Raw genomic sequence first — 19,277 nt, 5'->3', positions numbered from 1 at the left:
CATGTAAAGTTTCTTCTAATCTACAACTTTATTTTATATGTATATATTGTTTTCCCTGAACCACATTTGTCTTCTGATCCGTTGGGCTGGGAATGGGTTTAAGCTTATAAATGAGGCAAAGTATTGTGTACAGTGGACGTGTAACTGTTGGTTAATCAATACCTTAAGATATAAGGAAATGATGTATCCATCCCAAGGATGGTGAAAGTCATTATGGTGTTCAAATTCTAATCATATAAAGTACAAGGGTGCAGGTTGACTTATCCAGTATCACTCATGGTATAATAAGGGATAATATACTCCCTGCTGTAAATTATGAGGATATTGGATGTTACTGAGAGGTTCTATGACTATATAAAGGCACAAGGCTGCAGCGCGAGTTATACAGGGAACTCTGAGTATCACTCATGTATTAGGGATAAGGGATAATGTACCCCTACTGTAAATGATAAGGATATTACAAGTCACTGGGGTAATTTATCAACACTGGGCAAATTTGCCCATGGGCACTAACTCATGGCAACCAATCAAATTGCTGCATTCATTGTTCTACTTGCAGCTGGCTTCAAAAAGCTAAAATTTGCCCAGTGATTATAAATGAGCCCAACTGAGGGGTTGTTCTGTGACCATATAAAGGCACAAGGCTGCAGGCTGAGTTATACAGGGAACTCTGATCATCACTCATGTATTATAAGGGATAGTGTACCCCCTACTGTAAATGATAAGGATATTAGAAGTCAAAGAAGGCACAAGGCTACTGGCTAAAATATTAGGACTACAAGTTACTTCACAATAGCCCCCATGACCTATGTAACTCAGGGGTACGTTATTATGTATAATACACACATTTACATGATTCATATGACACTTGTGACACTGTAACATCACTAAGCACTCATAACTGAAAAAATAACAGCCCTATTCATTAGTGTCTATTTTTCAGTTTCAAAAAAGGTTCCTTCAAATAAGTTTTTCAGGCCTCTCGACTCCAGTGCATTTCATTGTAGCAAATATGATTTGCTGCTGCTTGAAGTCTTCCAGGAAAGCCATCAAGTCCTCCGTATGTTTGAACTCTGTGGGAGCTGTGATGAGAGAGAATGAACTTGCTATAGGGGTGTGGTGAGTGGTACGTGATTAGTCAAAGGTTGCTTTGTATAAAGGTGAAGGGAACATGCTGAAAATATGGCTGTTTGAGTGTGAAAAACAGAAAGTGAAGCATTGACGTGCTATGAAATATATTGTTTTGTCTGCTGTAGCAGGAGAGGTTCTTTCTCTGAAACCTTGAGGGAAAACAAAAATTGATTAGGGGAGGGATGGAAAAGGTAAGTAAGAAAAGGGATTCCTGCCAGAATTCAGACAACAGACTTAGAATTAATAGCAAGACACAATTCTTAGCCAGCACTCTCCTTTATAAAAAAAAAAATGCACAGTCATGAGAAATATGTTTATCTCTGTGTCACTATCTTCTTCCTTTTCTTGCAGTCCCTTCAGGTGTCCTGGAAAGTGACTATTCACAGTAGAATTGAATGTACTCTACTGCACATGCACCCTGTCCGGGACACCTGAAATGACCACAAGAGGTGCCACCAGCCTGAGCGGCAGAAAATGAATTCTAATTGTAATTAGCTGAGTTAGTTTAAACAGAGAGAAGGAGAACTGGAAAAAAACACCTTTCCCATCTTTGTTGTGGCCTTGTCTGGTTTACCAACAAGCAAGAATTCATTATTCAGGAGTTTATCTCTAAACTGGTAATTTGATTACTTTTTTATCATCCTTTTGGTCACAAGAACCATGAAATTGGGAAAATGAAACTACTTTCTCTTCCCTAGTTTGCCCTGTTTCACTCGAGAAATGACAAAATAAAATCCTAAAAAAACACCAACACATTTACGCTTTACAGAGATTATGTATCACCCATATCAGTTCCAGAAGAGCTTACAGTCTCAGTGTACTATCATATTCACTGAGACAACATACAAACTCCTAGCAGATTGCACTGTCTAAGATTGAACTAAGGACCCCAACGCTACAAGGCAGAAGTGCTATCCACTGAGCCACTGTGCTACCCCTTCATGGAACTTATGTTAAAGGAGAACTAAAGCTTAACTAAAGAAGTAGGCTAGACATGTTGTACATTAGGTTTTGGGCTCTGCCAGACAAAGGCAACCACAGTCCTTTAGCAGTAAAGATCTGTGTCTCCAAAGATGCCCCAGTAGCTCCCCATCTTCTTTTTGGATTCACTGCACATGCTCTGTGCTGCTGTCACTTACTGAGCTTAGGGACCCACTCACAATATACAGTACACATAGAATAGAAATGTCACAATATAAGGCTGATTAGTAATTAATACAGATAATTACTACATGGCAGCACAGAAACCAGTTCAATTAGCATCAGAATTTAATAATCAGCCCTGTAGCATCAGTTTATATTACAGACCAACCTCATTTTCTGCTGGATAATTAGCGACGAGCCCTAAGCTTAGCTTCTCAACAGCTGCTCAGAGCCCACTGAGCATGTGAGTGTCACAGACACTTTCCAAGATGGTGACCCCCTTTGACAAGTCCTGGATCATTGCTGCTATTGACAAGCTGAAACTTTAGGCTGGTGCAATAAGTTCAGTATATAAAACATGCAATTTTTAGCCGCATTCATTTTTTGGGTTTTGTTCTCCTTTAAACTATGCATAGGCCAGGCGGATTTGGGCTAATCAACTGTCCCTGCTGTGCATCATGGGTAGGTAGCAGGCCTAACTTGTCGGCCCCTCTGAATTTCCACACCCTTCCCAACCCAAAACTCCTTTCCACTTCACACACACACACACGTACATCCTTTTTATATACACACACCCACCCAACCCCTCAAGTGACAATCATTACGGTAAGGCAGGTCGGCCTCCTGTTGGGTGAAGGCTAATTAGGGTTGAAGAGCGTTAAAACATCTGCACATCCTACTTCTACTGTGCATATATGGAATGCATTGTACTTGTTTAGAGGAAATCATGCCATTTAATTTATAGTTTTTTTTAATGGTACATTTTTATATATTATAATCGTGAAGCTTATGTATTTTTTTGGTTGTTTTGTTATTATCCAGGGCCACACGGCCATGCTTAATGGAGGATGTTGGCATCCCAAAATAAAGGAAGAATTTATGACCTGTTCAAATGATGGGTAAGTCCCAACTGCTCTGTTTTTCTTTCTACTGAAAATCATGTCCCGATTTTGTCTTAAAAATACTTATCTCTTTTGTACAGGGCATTCTCCTCCTCTTGTTTGGGGTATTGGTTGTTTTTCTATGTGGTCTGTATGATAAGTGTATACATCCATTTATTGTATAGCTCTGTAAAATATATTGGCACTTTTATTAATATTACAGGTATGGGACCTGTTATCCAGAATGCTTGGGACCTGGGTTTTTTTCCAGATAAGGGATCTTTCCATAATTTGGATCTCCAAACCTCAAGTTTACTAAATACTAATTTAAACATTAAGTAAACCCAACAGGATTGATTGCCTCCAATTATATCTTGGTTGGGATGCAGCACAAAGTATCGTTTTCTCATTACAAAGAAAAAGGAAAATTAGTAAAATTTAAAATGTAGTCTATGAGAGATGTCCTTCCTGTAATTCAAAGCTTTCTTGATAATTTGCATCTCCATACCTTAAGTCTGCTAAAAATAATTTAAACAATAAACTCATTAGAACTGTATTTCCTCCAATAAGGATTAACTAAATATTTGTTTGGAACAAGTACAAGGCAATTTATTACAGAGAAAAAAGGAAATCAATTATAAAAATCTGAATTATTTGATTAAAATGTAGTCTGTGGGAGATGGCCTTCCCTTAATTCAGAGCTTTCTGGATAATTAGCCCCATATCTGTAGTATAATTAATCTTTTACATAGAAAGTATAATGCCCTTGGACAGGGATCCTCAACTTTTATTTTTAATTTTTTTTACCCATGAGTCTCATTCAAATTTAAAAAAAGTTGTAGAGCAACATAAGCATGCATAAAGTTCCTGGGGTGCCAATTATGGGCTGAGATTGACTATTGGTAGCCCCTTTGTGGACTGGCAGACTACAGGAGACTGTGTTTGGCAGTACACCTAGTTTTTATGCAACTAAAACTTGCCTCCAAAACCTGGAATTCAAAAATAAGCACCTGCTTTGAGGTCACTGGGGCAACATCCAAAGGGTTGGTGAGTAACCTGTTTCTCATGAGCCACTGGCTAGGGACTACTTCCCTTGTGTGTACCAATATGTAAAATATGCCTGTTGAATTAAATTTCTAAATTTTTCCCTAAATCATTTTTACCTACCACTGTGCCACCATCTTTACAGTATTTCCTAGTGCTCCATTGAAGCTTTCCAAGTTTGTTGAAGTCTGGGATTCTAAAGAAATCTTCCAGGGAGCCGTGGGAAATTAAGTAAAATGGTGGTGTGGTACTAAGTAGGAAAGATCCTTGGACCAGCACAGTTTTTTCGAGTAGAAGTACTGGTCTAGGGGAATAGGTTATTGATTTAATATCCCCTTCTTGTCCATTTTTGTGAAGTACAGGTATAGGATCCCTTATCCGGAAACCCAATATCCAGAAAGCTCCGAATTACGGAATGGATGTCTCCCATAGACTCCATTTTATCCAAATAACCCAAATTTTTAAAAAATGATTTCCTTTTTCTCTGTAATAATAAAACCGTAGCTTGTACTTGATGCCAACTAAGATATAATTAATCCTTATTGGAAGCAAAACCAGCCTATTGGGTTTATTTAATGTTTAAATTAATTTCTAGTAGACATAAGGCATGAAGACCCAAATTACGGAAAGATCCGTTATCCGGAAAACCCCAGGTCCCGAGCATTCTGGATAACAGGTCCCCTACCTGTACTGTAGATTAGGAGATTATTTCCCGCTGTATCCATGTTATATAGTGTAGTATGTATCTAGAGGAATGTTTATGGTACATAACAGAGCTACTGTTGAACTTTGTGGATGATATACTGTGTGATGCTGAATTTTAATGGGTTTGTATGGCACTGGAGATGAGTATACCACACATGGGATGATGAGCGGTTCACTGGTATTGTTTCATGTGTCTTTGTGAAGTGAAAAGGATTGAGTTTCATTGACAGAATCTACAGATCTTGTAACAGGGCGACATGTCTCCCTGCACAAATACCCACTCGAGAGAGGTAATGCCTTTAATCTGGGAAATAAATCTTCAAGAACGTCAGTGGCTGTTATCCAACAAGAAGCATTTACTGCACGCTGGATTTGTTGTTCTACGTTCATGTTCTAAATATCACTTTCAAGTGAGTCATTCTGGCTTGAGGTTTTCTCAGAATCCCGTCGCAAGGTCTCCTTTTTAGGAATGGGTGTAAATTTTAGCAGAAACCGGTTGCATTATTGAATTTGTAAAGCTTCAAATGTGCTCCCCCTTTTATTTAAGCTATTTGTATTTTTTGGGTAATATTTATCCTTCCTTTATATGCAGCCAAAATGTACTGCAACCGTGCGCTCCCTCATTCAGAGGTGCACATGCTTTAGATTGTGATCTGAACATTTGAGGGGTCATTTCTCTTGTGTTTGTAATTTTTATTTTTCCGCATTAAAACAATTGTTGCAGTATATTGCCTTTAAAGTATTTGGCACCAGTTATATATTTGTTAGATGTTTGCATCCATATTTGTAGGTATCCAACTCAAAAGAGCACGCAGGAATATCAGCCTACTTTAATGACCTTGAATCCGTTCTATTACTCTTACCAAATTCTGTTTTTGATTACCCCTCCATTCATGGGAAATGCTACAGGTTCTTACACTTAAATAACTAGCCTGTGTAAGGTTCAGATGCGCCTTTGGTAGGGGTCATGACACTACAACACTCAGTACTGGTTTTGAACCGTTTAGTCCTTTCATTAAGGTCACTAACTTGCTAGTAAATCATTATTTATGGTGATTTTCTTTTATGCCTACATCTTTGTTTAGCCAGTTCACTTGTCAGGGTACTATAATTAATTTCCTCTACCTTTTTTACTTTTTCTCCCACTTGTTAACAAGAATGGTATACACATATAAGAGGCCATTTACACCCTTCTGCTATTGCAGAATTACTGCAGGTCTTGGGGTGGCTGCCCCTATGGCTATAGTGCTGTCTGCATTTGGCAGTGCTATATTCATAAGAGGTAAGTGGTGGGGGGGGGGCATATTGCACCCCTTAGTGTTCTTGCCCTTCTGCCCAGGAGAGTTGTAAAATTGCCTAGAGTTTAATTGATCAGACTATGGTATCTCATGGTAAGAAAGAAAATCCCAATGTAAAAACCTAATGTTATTTTATATTATCTCACCAGTAATACGTGGGGTCTGGGTGCTCATGCCCCAGACCTACAGCTCGAACTGGAGGTATCCAACCAAAGAAGAAAAATGGCAGGCACTCACAGATCCCACAAACAGGCTTGTTAAAGAACTGAAAACTTTATTTAGGCCACAAAAATAACTAATTACATAGCCTTACGCGTTTCGTGCCAATTGGAACATGATCTTTTAGTGTTCTAGCATACTCAGTGGGCCTAGTATGGCTGTCTGGCTTTTTGTAAGGCACAACACAGATATTCTCCTGTACAACACACAATTTGCTGGAAAATTCAGTTAATTTTGAAATGTTCCCCCTAACAGTATTACTAAAGGTCAGGGCACACAGGCACATTCTGGCAGATTAGTGTTCTGGCGACAAATCTCTTCTTCTGTGCGACTAATCTCTCCGAACTGCCTCCCATGCCTTCCCGCCGGCTAAAATGTAAATCGCCTGTAGGATGGCACTCGGAGCGATTTGTTTTCCGAAGTCACCTGAAGTTTCCTCGTGACTTCGAAAAACGAAGAGCTCCGACCGTCTTCCCGCAGGTGATTATCATTATAGCTGGGGGAAGGCAGTTCGGGGAGATTATTCGCCCTGCTGGGCAACTAATCTCCCCGAATCTGCCAGTGTGTCTCTGCCCTAAAAATTACTAACAATATTACTAAAAGCTAGAGCTGTTATAGCAATGTATCTCATTTGGTTGAAGAAGGTTGGCGCAAGCAAGTCACATTCCTTTCACTTATTATTCAAATGGCCCAATTGCTTAGTTCACACTTAAACAGCCTCCTGTAGCCTTGAACGTTAATTGCCTCATGTCAGCACTGCCAAGGGATAGTAGTCTGAAAAAATTTAGTTGCATGGAGATTATACATAATTGTCAGCCATGAACTGTAATCATGGCCTAGTGCAGGGGTCCCCAAACTTTTTTCACATGTGAGCCACATTCAAATGTAAAAGAGTTGGGGAGCAACACTAACATGAAAAAACTTGTGGTGGTGCCAAAAAAGGGCTCGGATAGCCTCTATGTGGATTGACAGACTACAGGAGACTCTGTTTGGCAGTACACCTGGTTTTTATACAACCAAAACTTGCCTCCAAGCCTGGAATTCAAAAATAAGCACCTGCTTTGAGGCCACTGAGAGAAACAGCCAAGCGGTTGGGGAGCAACATGTTGTTTGCAAGCCACTGGTTGGGGATCAATGGCCTTGTTTAGCTCTCTCCAGTTGTTTGACCGTGCCTCAGTCAAAGGAGCAAATTCAATAAACGGTGAATTTTCGCCAGCGTCAGCTTCACCACTGCGCCAGGTGCATATTCGTTACCACTACGCTAATTCATTAAAATGCAAAGTTGCGTCTCAGCAGCCGAACAATGGCGAATTTTCACTAGGGTTACTTCGGCAGTGCGGGCATTTCACGAATTTTCGCTAGCGTTCATTCCTGCCTAGCGAAACTTCATTAGTACTCTTACACTTAGGTCAGTTTGAAAAGGGCGGCTACCTAAAAGTCATATGGACGTCTATAATAGTAATGTTGGTGCAAATGCTTCAAGTGGCCACTTTTTAAAACAAATGTCCCAGGAAGCATAATAAAGACAAAAGAGATCCTCTAATGCCCTACACTGGAGCCCACCCTTAAACAAATGTGCCATGCCCCTTAAATGTCTGGAATTTTTTTTTTAAATTCTTTAATAGTTCGGACTTTTTAAGGCAATCCCACTGTAAAAAAAGAAAAGTCACCAGCGTTTTTTACAACTTTAATGCATTTCCGGCATACAGGATATGATGTCACTGACATAAGATTGAGGAAGATAAAGCTTAGTTTTGGCGATAGGGTGCGAACTAACGATAGTGACGGTCTCGTTCACTAGCAAATTGTCCTCTACGCCTGTCAGTGAATTGCCGATGTCCCTGCGTATGGGAATTCTGGCGATTTGTCTGATGACGGCCACTTCGCACTTAAATCTGACCCATAGTTTCATAACCAAACACAGGCCAATAGGCTTTCAACTCAAATAGTCACCATTTACAGTATCTGCTAGTATATAAGCACTGTAAAGGGGTTGTTCCCCTTTAAATTAAGATGTAGAGAGTGATATTCTGGGACAACTGCCAATTGGTTTTTATTATTTGTGGTTTTTAGTTATTTGCAATTTCAGCAATCTAGTTGCAAGGGTCAAAATTACCCTAGCAACCATGCACTGATTTGAATAGGAGACTAGAATATGAATAGGAGAGGCCTGAATAGGAAGCGGAGTATTCAAAAGTTGCAATAACAATACATTTGTAGCTTTACAATAACAATACATTTGTAGCTTTACAGAGCATTTGTTTTTAATGGGGGTCACTGACCCCTACTTGAAAGTAAGGCAAATAATTAGAAAACTAAAATGATTATTACAGATCAGTTGAAAAGTTCCTTAGAATTGGCCATTCTATAATATACTTAAAGGTAATGCAAAGGTGAATAAAAAGTAACAATAACAATAAATTTGTAGCCTTACAGAACATTTGTTTTTGTATATTTGGTTAGTGACCCCCATTTGAAAGCTTAAAAGAGGCAAAAGTACAAAGCAAATAGCTCAAACTATAAAATATAAATAACGAAGGCCAATTACAAAGTTGCTAGGAATTGAACATTCTATAACATACTAAAAGTTACCTCAACGTTGAACCCTCCCTTTAAGGAAGGTTTGCAATTTTCCATCCCTAGTTTGTCAAGTGAGGAAAATTTTGCTAATCTCTATTTGCTATGCTAAATCTATAGCAGAAGTCATCTGATTACCTTATTTTTAATTTTTTTTTTTCTCCTGTTTTTATTTTGTATATAAGTAGGTAATGGATTTTGTGAAAACCAATGATAATTTAACAATATAGAAAAACACTTTAGGGCTGCTATTTTGGGAGATTAGTCGCCCAGCGGCAAATCGTTTCTTAAGACAACTAATCTCCCCGAATTGCCTTCCAGTCGGCTACAATGTAAATCGCAGACGGGATGGCACTCGGAACGCTTTGTTTTCCGAAGTCACCCGAAGTTGCCTCAATAGGAAACTTCTGGCGACTTCGGAAAGCCGAAGCGAATCCCATAGAAATCCAATAATCAATTTGCATTCTCCAACAGATAACCCTCTTATTAGCAACAAATACCATTTCAACAGCTATTATCAACATTTGGGCAGTTTAAGGGCAGAGACACGCTGCTATTTCGGGAGATTAGTCACCCAGCAACAAGTCAAGAGTCCAGTCAAGAGTGAGTTTGTCATTTCATCCATATACGTTTGTACAGTACACAGTGAAACGAAACAACGTTCCTCTAGGACCATGGTGCTACACACAACATAGATTTACCGGACAACAGACAAAAAGTGCAACTCCTACAAGACAGGACAGCATAGTGCAGGGGCAGGACAAGACAGTGCACACTCAGCAGATGTAATATGTTAAGTAAATAATGCTAAACGTCAGACATGATGGGAGTATCATTGTGACATGACAGTAGTAAGAACATGATAAATTGCAGATGTGCTCATAGGGAACAATTGTATCCAATGACTATTTCTTTATACAATAAGGTCAGATGGAGTGTAAGTGAGAGAAAGATCTGTCCGGTCCCTGAGTATTCAGACGACTAATGTCACCGAACTGCTTTTCCTCTGGCTAGAATGTAAATCGCCGGCGGGATGGCACTCGGATTGCTTCGGCTTTCCGAAGTTGCCCAAAGTTTCCTTGTGAGACAACTTCTGGGTGATTTCAGAAAACTAAACATTCCTAGTGCCATCCCACTGGGGAATTACATTGTAGCCGGTGAGAAGTTTCGGAGGATTAGTCGCCTGAAGAAGAATCGATTTGTCACTGGGCGACTAATCTCCCGAAATAGCAGCGCGTGTCTCTGCCCTTAAACTGCCCAGATGTTGCTAACAGCTGTTGAAATGTTATTTGTTGCTGATAAGTGGGTTATCAGTTGGAGAATGCAAATTGATTATGGGATTTTTTTTTTTTATGGCTCTTGCTTGACAAGACGAGGGTCACCAACCTTTGTTTTGGATCATCCGCTTTATTAGGTGCATCCCCTAGTTTGTTTGTTTAAATCTCCTGTGAAGTTTGACCCTTCCTCTTTAATGCTACGTGCTTTTTAAATTCATCTTTTTTAATCCTAAATCTTAAGCCCGTATCTAATTACCTGAAGGAAGTGGATTTGTTATTTTAAGAGTGATCATTAAGTGCTCTGGTTTTTGGCAAGACTTTAGTGTCTGTTGTTGTACACTATATAAACCATGCTTCAGCTCTGTACTACCTCTTTGTACACAAGGGATTAAATATAGAGCTTCAATTTAATTCATTCATTAGGAAGTCATTGTTGCTATTGTAATTTTATATTGTGTTGTTTACCCTGTAGCTCAAATAAAGTAAGTACAGGTATGGGATGCTTTACTCCATTTTATCCAAATAATCAAAATCCTTTTCCTTTGTAATAAAAAAAAAAGTACTTTGTACTTGAGCCTAACTAAGAGATAGTTAATCCTTATTGGAAGCAAAACAAGCTATTGGTTTATTTAATGTTTACATGCTTTTCTAGTAGACTATGAAGATCCAAATTACGTAAAGATCTGTTATCCTGAAAACCCCAAGTCCCGAGCATTCTCGATAACAGGCCCTGTTCCTGTAGTTGTAAAGCATACTTCTACAACGCCTGTATAGCAAGTCTGACAACCAGAAATGCATAGAGGCATGTTGTATGGAAATAGGCATTGGAAACCCCTTTTTAATCTCTAAGGCAGTGATCCCCAACTAGTGGCTCATAAGTAACATGTTGCTCTCCAACCCCTTGGATGTTGCTCTCAATGGCCTCAAAGCAGGTGCTCCTTTTTTGAATTCCAGGCTTGGAGGCGAGTATTGTTTGTATAAAAAAAAACAGATTTATGGCCAAACAGAGCCTCCGTTCACATAGGGGCTACCAAATTGCCAATCATCCATCTTTTTTGGCACCCCAGGAACATTTTTAATGCTTGTGTTGCTCCCCAACTCTTCTTATATTTGCATGTGGCTCATGGGTAAAAAAGTTTGAGGACCCCTGCTCTTGGGTGAAGAATTCCTGTACAAATAATTATTTGATTAAAATGGAGTCAATTGGAGAATGCCTTCCCATTATACAGAGTGTTATGGATAACCCATACCTCCCAACATTTTGGAAACAGCAAGAGGGACAAGAGTTTCTGCAAATTTCTTGACCATGCCCATTTTGTGACCACACCCCCTAATCACCATGTTCATTTTACAAAATATGGCAGGTTATGAAAGTTTGAACAATTTTCTGTGGTTTTTATGTATTACATTTTTGCTAATGAAGGTGAATTGCCCTTTAAGATGTGAGTTCTCCCACAAGACCTCCTTATCTTAGATTGTTACAAAAGTATATAAGTATCTATTCTGGGCTCTCTGCCACAAGCCAATTAAGTTAGAAACTTTGTATCTTTTTCTGGCTGTTCAGCGCAGGAGATCAAAGAGAAAATCAGTACATTTCAGGAACTAACCTGGGACTGCGGGCTGAGCTGTCAAAATCAGGACTGTCCCTTGAAAAACGGGACATTTGGGAGGTATGATAACGGGTTTTATATATATATATATATATATATATACACACACACACGCACGCTATCTTTTAAAAGTGTGGTTTGGTAGAAGCTAATATAATTTATAAACAAGACATGGAAGTTTCTATCCAAAATAATCAAATAGGGGTTAAGGGCCCATATTGGTATCATAGATACATTGTTAGATTACAATGGTTTTAGTACAGGTGTGTCCAAATCTAAGTAAGTAGTGGGAGCACTCACCGATCACTGGCTCAGCTTGTGCTGCACATCCGACCGAGGTCCCATCGGTAAAAGTACAAAGTCCAATTCATGCATAGATGGAGCACCAAGACGGCCGAAAATCGATTTAAAAACTTAGATTTTTATTTCGCCATGTTAAAACAATCAACAAACAGCATGCCCTTGTAATCCCCTGGGTCATGTGCTCGAGCACATGACCCAGGGGATTACAAGGGCATGCTGTTTGTTGATTGTTTTAACATGACGAAATAAAAATCTAAGTTTTTAAATCGATTTTAGTACAGGTGTGGAATCTGTTATCCGGAAACCTGTTATCCAGAAAGATCTGAATTACGGAAAGGCTGTCTTTTTAAATGACTTCCCTTTTCTCTGTAATAATAAAATAGTAGCTTGTACTTGATCCCAACTGAGATATAATTAACCCTTATTATAAGTAGAACTAGCATAATTGTCAACCATTCTTGGCTCTTTACATACCTGTAGGATAAAATTTTGCTAACCCCAATGGTGCCAATAAATTATTTATTTGTATGTGGTGGACAAACTAACCCTTAATTGTGAACCGCACAGCTCACAGACAAAACATATTTTGATGCAAGCAGTGAATGTCTGCTCCTGTTCAATGGAGCATCTCGCTAAAACAGACAGGTTTAATGAGGGATCATATGCCAATATAGTGTGGGACAGGTTGGGTAATGATAAAGGGACCCTATGATTATCCTACGGATAGAGAAGCGCACTTCCACTATGAATGATGCTGGAAATAGAGATGTGAGTGAGATGGCCATACGATACCTAATTAGTGGTATTGCATGTTTAGACAGTAAGTAGCAGTTTAGGTATCTTGTTTAATTTGTCTCCCTGTGACAAGACTATTAGGGCTGTGCGCTGTGTAATGGGATATACCATAGTAGAAATGGCTAATGTTACAATGAAACACTATGACCGCATTTACTTACCATAAGCCATTTCTAAAAGAGACAAGGGCTGTACTTCTGTTTAAATTAAAATACATTTTTATTAAACACATATTTAAATGGGAGGTGCTAGTGACCAAAGAAACTATGTTCCGTAATGATTCAGATTAAAAAAATAATAGTAATAGACACACGCAGATATTATTATTAACATGTATTTATAATTTTATATAGCGCCAACATATTGCGCAGCCCTGTAGATACACGGTATGAATTGGTTACCTGGACCCAGCCACTGTAAAAGATGTGTGTTTTAGTCCTACAGGTATCTTTTATCCGGAAACCTGTTATCAACAAAGCTCCGAATTATGGTAGCAGGCCTTCCTGTAGATTCCATTTTAATCAAATAATCCAAATTTTTAGAAACAATTTCCTTTTTTTCCTGTAATAATAAAACAGTAGCTTGTACTTGATCCCAACTAAGATATAATTAATCCTTATTGGAAGCAAAACTAGCCTATTGGGTTTATTTAATACATAGTAACATAGTAAGTTAGGTTGAAAAAAGACACACGTCCATCAAGTTCAACCTTTTAAATTTTTTTAACCTGCCTAACTGCCAGTTGATCTAGAACCCATCTGAATCCTCTCCAATTTGCCTCAGAGGGGGAAACATTCCTTCCTGACTAGTCCCTGGATCAACTTGTACTATGAGCTATCTTCCATAACCCTGTATTCCTGAAATTACCGTGTGTGCCATGACTAGCTTTATATTTATTGTGTGACATTAGGTCTCATTTATGGATGCGGCTACAAGTGCACGCCTTGACGTCATTCACTAATCCATCCAAAGTTGCTCCTTGTGCTTTCTTATAGCGCTCAGCGCCAGTTCATTCATTCTGCCTCCTCTTTTTAATCCTGCACAAGCACCTATGTATGCAGGGGAATAACAGATCTTTACGGAATTTGGATCTTCGTACCTACTAGAAAATCAGTTGAACATTAAATAAACCCAATAGGCTGGTTTTGCTTCCAATAAGGATTACAGTGAAACCTCGATCTTAAGTGCCCTGATTTTAAGTTTTCCCGCATTCTACATTTTTTTATTTGTGGTCCCAACAATTTATAATGCTTTTCATTGGGTGCATTTCCCTGATTTTAAGTAATGTTTTCCCAGATTTTACATCAAAATATTGTCCTGACGTTCCCAAAAACTGTGTTTTTCCTCTATGAATGTTATCATTTGTGATATAAAGAGGTTTAAAATACTAACCAGATGTATATTTTGCTATGGTTCTGCCTGTAAATGGTCAATTCCAATTAGTCTGCCCCTTATACAGTCCTGCACCAATCACTTTTTGCTTTGGGTTATGTATGTGACTGAGGCCTTGGGGATGCCAAATAAAGGATATGATTGGCTATTTTTATGGACTGGCAGACTACGGGGGCTTTGATTGGCAGTACATCTGACTTTTATGCAAGCAAAACTTGCCTGGAATTCAAAATAATCACCTGCTTTGAGGCACTGGTTGGGAACCACTGTTGTACAGTATGGCTCGTTTCATGCAGTTATTTGTATATGTATTGTTGTTAAAAGCAGTGTTTGTCTGTCCCTTTCTATTCTCTTCCCTGATGGCTCAGACTGCTGATACAATGTAAGACAAAGCAGCCCATTAACAGACCTGTCTTTGCTGGGGAGCTAATGGTGGCCATACACTGGCAGATTAAAGCTGCCGAAATCAGTCCTTTAGACAAATTCGGCAGTTTATCTGCCCGTGTATGGGGGCTTCTGACGGGCCTTCCTGATTGATATCTGGCCACGATATTGATCGGGAAGGTTTAATTTTTCAGGCAATTGACCCGTTGGAGTCCATTGCTCCTCGTTGTAATCAGATTGTTCCGCCCTAGGGCTGAACGTTCAGAATATAGCCCTGCCATTGGTAGGCATATCGGGGAAAGATCCGCTCGTTTGGCGGATCTTTTAGTGTATGGCCCGCTTAAGACTTTTGCAAGATTGTTTCAAAAGTAACAACCGTCGGAGTCCATTGCTCCTCGTTGTAATCAGATTGTTCCGCCCTAGGGCTGAACGTTCAGAATATAACCCTGCCATTGGTGGGCATATCGGGGAAAGATCCGCTCGTTTGGCGGATCTTATAGTGTATGGCCCGCTTAAGACTTTTGCAAGATTGTTTCAAAAGTAACAACCAGGAGTTAAGAGTCCTGTGCGGAACCAATTTGTTAAACTTGACCCGCAACCCGATCCTTGATCCCCTGACCATCAAGAAACAGGAAGTGCTGTCACTGAAAACCGGAAGTGACATCATTAGAAGTAGGAGTGATCAGAAAAAAAGGAGTAAAACAGGAAGTGCTCAGAAAAAAAGAGTAGAACTCGATATTCAGAAGACCCGCGACCCACAAACATAGAAAACCTGGAAAACCGCTGGCCCGCGTCTATACCCGCTCCTGTAACTTCTACCTGCAACCCGCAGGCTACCCTTACTGCTGAAGGACTCTACCAAGCAGCAAGTAAATGCTGCTTTCAATAGCAACTGTTTTTACATATAACTTTAAAAGCACTGAAAATATGTAATAAATGTATATTGGAAAATTGCTTACAATTATGTTTACCTGTATTAAGAAAATGTTTATTTTGGGTTGACTTGCCCTTTAATTGCTGCTGTGTCACTGAAAGGTCTCTTGAGACTTTGGACAAACAATCTAATTCAAGTTTCAGGAGCTGAAAACTAGATAGTATATAGTTGCCTTCTTCTAGGATTCCGCTTTCAGAATGTCCCGTTTTATTTAAAAATTACCGCAAACAAAGGTATAAGGGAGGGAAGCAAAAGTGGTTTTCACATGATGCTGAATACCGAACCTAAAGGAGCCTAAACTCATGCTCATTCTCTGATCTTGTTCCTGCGCAGCATCTTCAGTGACCCCTTTTACAGAGTGCAAAGCCTCCAAAAAGAACACTGCTTAGCTTTTCAAATTAGGCAATGGACTATAGACCAGGATCCTTCATGATATGTAGTATCAGGTGCCACTTATAATCCCAAACAGTCACCAAGATACGTCTAGAATTCACAGTTAAACAATAGATACCTAAACTGTTACTTGCTGTCTGAACCTGCAAAGTCACTAATTAGATATCGGATGACCATGTACGTTCACGTCTCCCATTTTCTCTGCCACGCTTGAGCAGGGTTTCTCTGTTTGGTTAGCATGGCAGCACAATGGACCATCTCGTTTACCCGTTTTAATTGACTAGATTCATATACCTGATCTGTTAATTGTACAAGGCCTCTTGTGTTTTATCTTTCAGAAGCAAGACATCTCCATGGTGTGGATTCTTAATGTAGTGTTCTGGGTTTTTTTTTTCTTTATGGAGTGTTTGCCCAACAAATGTGATATCGTTGAAGGCACAAAAAAATTCCAAACAGATAAAAAAAGGAAAAAAAAAAGAGTAATTTGGCATGTTGGTCCATGGATAGGGGGGTGGAAATAGAGTTTAACATAAAAGACAAAGCCAATGGAACACTTTTTAAAACAAATTTATTATGCTAATTTTTAATTTGATCATTATCATTTTTTTTTACTATTTATTATTATTTTATTAACATGTATTTATATAGCGCCATATTTAGCATCAAGTAAATCTGCTGTGCTGCATACCAGAGGCAAGGATGTGTAATAAAAACTACTTAAAATAAATGCATCAGTGCATGTGGGCAGTGGTCATAAATCACCCTAAAATAAGCTTTTAGTATTATGTTGTGAGTAGTATTCTGTGATGCAGGAAGTTTATTTTTTTTTGGTCTTTGACACTGGTTGCTAGGGCTTTATTATCCTGGCAACCAGACGGTCAATTGGAAGTTAGAATGGAAGATGTATAGAAAAGGGCTGTAGTAAAAAGATAAATATAACAATAATATGAAAGCCCTACAATCAATCAGTTCTTTTGTTGTTGAGCAGTGGTGTAACTAGATGTTATTGGGCCCCAATCCAGGGGTTGTCCTCTTTTTCCAATATATATTGAAATTAGGGGATGCACCGAATCCAGGATTCTGGCTTTTTCCGCAGGATTCGGCTGAATCCTTCTGCCCTGGCCAAATCAAATTTGAATCCTAATTTGCATATGCAAATTAGGGGTGGGGAGGGAAATCGCGTGACTTTTTGTCAAAACAAGGAAGTAAACATTTTTCCCCTTCCCCCCTTCAGGTATTCAGCCAAATCTTTCACAAAGGATTTGGGGATTCGGCCGAATCCAAAATAGTGGATTCGGTGCATCCCTAATTGAAATGGTTGATTAATTAGGGCCTCATGGGGCCCTCTATACCTCCTGGGCCTGCTTCCTCTGTAGTTACACCCCTATTGTTGAGGTCTGTGATTCCAATAGCTATCTGCTGCAGGCACGAAAGAAGCAGAATAGCAAAGCAATTTATTTAAAGGGCACCTGTTGCCAAAAAATATCCCCAACCAAAGGTGTGGGCTAAAAGAGCCCGTACTCCGGTTGGGGGTAACAGTAGCTACTTTTTTTTAAAAATTGTCCCCCGCCAGTAATGAGCGGATGCTGCAACTGGGTCACTATGCTCATGCGTGCAACGTCATTAGCGCATTATGCACATGTGCTCTGACCGATATGGGCGCTTGCACTGGGAGCTCCCTCCCGGTGCGAGTTTCCTAGTGCTGGCGGGGGCATGTTTAAGAAAAAAAAAAAAAGCTACCGTTATCCCTGAGAGTGCAGGCTCTATTAGCCCACACCTTTGGTTGGGGATAATATTTTTTGACAAAAGTGCCCTTTAAGGATTAGACAAAATAAAAAATGAATGGCAGTTGTTGCTGTTTGTAACTGGCTAACCATTAACTTAAAAATAATTAAACTCTTTAAGAAATAAACCCGTACTCCCCACCCCGTACTCCTCATCCCCCCCTCTGGGAAAATGCCCCATACTTTATACTTACCCATCAGTGCAGTTTCTGGCATCCAAGTTCCACGCAGCCATCTTCCGGTACTTTAGGCAAGCTGAGTGGGAGATCGGCATGTCGGCACATGCGCAATTTCCCGGTTTGCGACAACTGTGCATGCGCTGAAACACGCAAAATTTGCCGAATCTCCGAAAGAAGACGAAGACCTGGAAGATGGCTGCGTGGAACTCGGATGCCCGAAACTGCTCGAGGAGTAAGTATAAAGTATTGGGCATTTCCCCACAGGGGGGCGGTCTAGGTGGGATGGGGGGTACGGGTTTATTTCTTAAAGTGTTGAATTCTCTTTTAAATGGATACGTAAATGGTCATGAGAAAAAATATTTTGCTCAAAACTAAAGTTATTAGTGCAGCTCCAGCACAATTCTGCACTGAAAACCATTTTTCATAAGAACAAACAGATTTTTTTAATATTTAATTTTGAAATCTGAGATGGGGCTAAACATGTTGACTGTTTCCCTCGGTGCCCCAGTCATGTGACTTGTGCTCTGATAAACTTCAGTCGCTCTTTACTGCTGTACTGCAAGTTGGAGTGATATCACCCCCTCACTTTTCCCCCCAGCAGCCTAACAACAGAACAATGGGAAGGTAACCAGATAACAGCTCCCTAACACAAGATAACAGCTCCCTGGTAGATCTATGAACAGCACTCAATAGTAAAAGCCAAGTCACACTGAGACAAATTCAGTTACATTAAGTAGGAGAAACAGCCTGCCAGAAAGCAGTTCCATCCTAAAGTGGTGGCTCTTTCTGAAACAGGACCAGGCAAAATAACCTGACACACCAATATTACAACTAAAAAAAAAATACACTTGCTGGTTCAGGAATGAAATTTTATAATAATCATGACAGAATCCCTTTAATGGTGAACTTTCCCTTGAAATTATATTCATGATCCACTTTTTGCTCAGCACTCAGGCTGACCAGAAATCAGACCAAAACCCTCTCTTGGAGACCAGACCAAACAAACAGATCTCTATGTGCATGACCAGTAAACTCACTGGGCATATCAACATGAAACATATTACATAGATCCTATATTTCTGTTCTGAACTTCTTTTGCATCTGCATTGACTTGTTTATGGAATTTTCTTGTACTCAGCATATGAGAATTGTTACAATTCTGCCAAATTCATTTGTATAGATGCTAGATCTTGAAACTCGAAGCCGTCTGCATTCCTAGATAATCTAA

The 19,277-nt window shown here is 39.5% G+C and overlaps 1 protein-coding gene across 2 annotated transcripts in view; it reads left to right on the top strand.

The window, feature by feature from the left end:
- The window catches only part of wdr70.L (WD repeat domain 70 L homeolog), a 194,601-nt gene that overhangs the window by 43,237 nt on the left and 132,087 nt on the right, over positions 1-19,277 (top strand). For both annotated transcript variants that reach the window (XM_041580207.1, NM_001092174.1), the window contains 1 exon segment: positions 3,097-3,173. In XM_041580207.1, the coding sequence (XP_041436141.1) occupies positions 3,097-3,173 (77 nt within the window).

Source organism: Xenopus laevis, chromosome 1L (assembly GCF_017654675.1).
Source record: "Xenopus laevis strain J_2021 chromosome 1L, Xenopus_laevis_v10.1, whole genome shotgun sequence".
NCBI lineage: Eukaryota > Metazoa > Chordata > Amphibia > Anura > Pipidae > Xenopus > Xenopus laevis.
The sequence above is the reverse complement of the archived record's forward strand: the minus strand, read 5'-3'. Positions and strand labels throughout refer to the sequence as shown.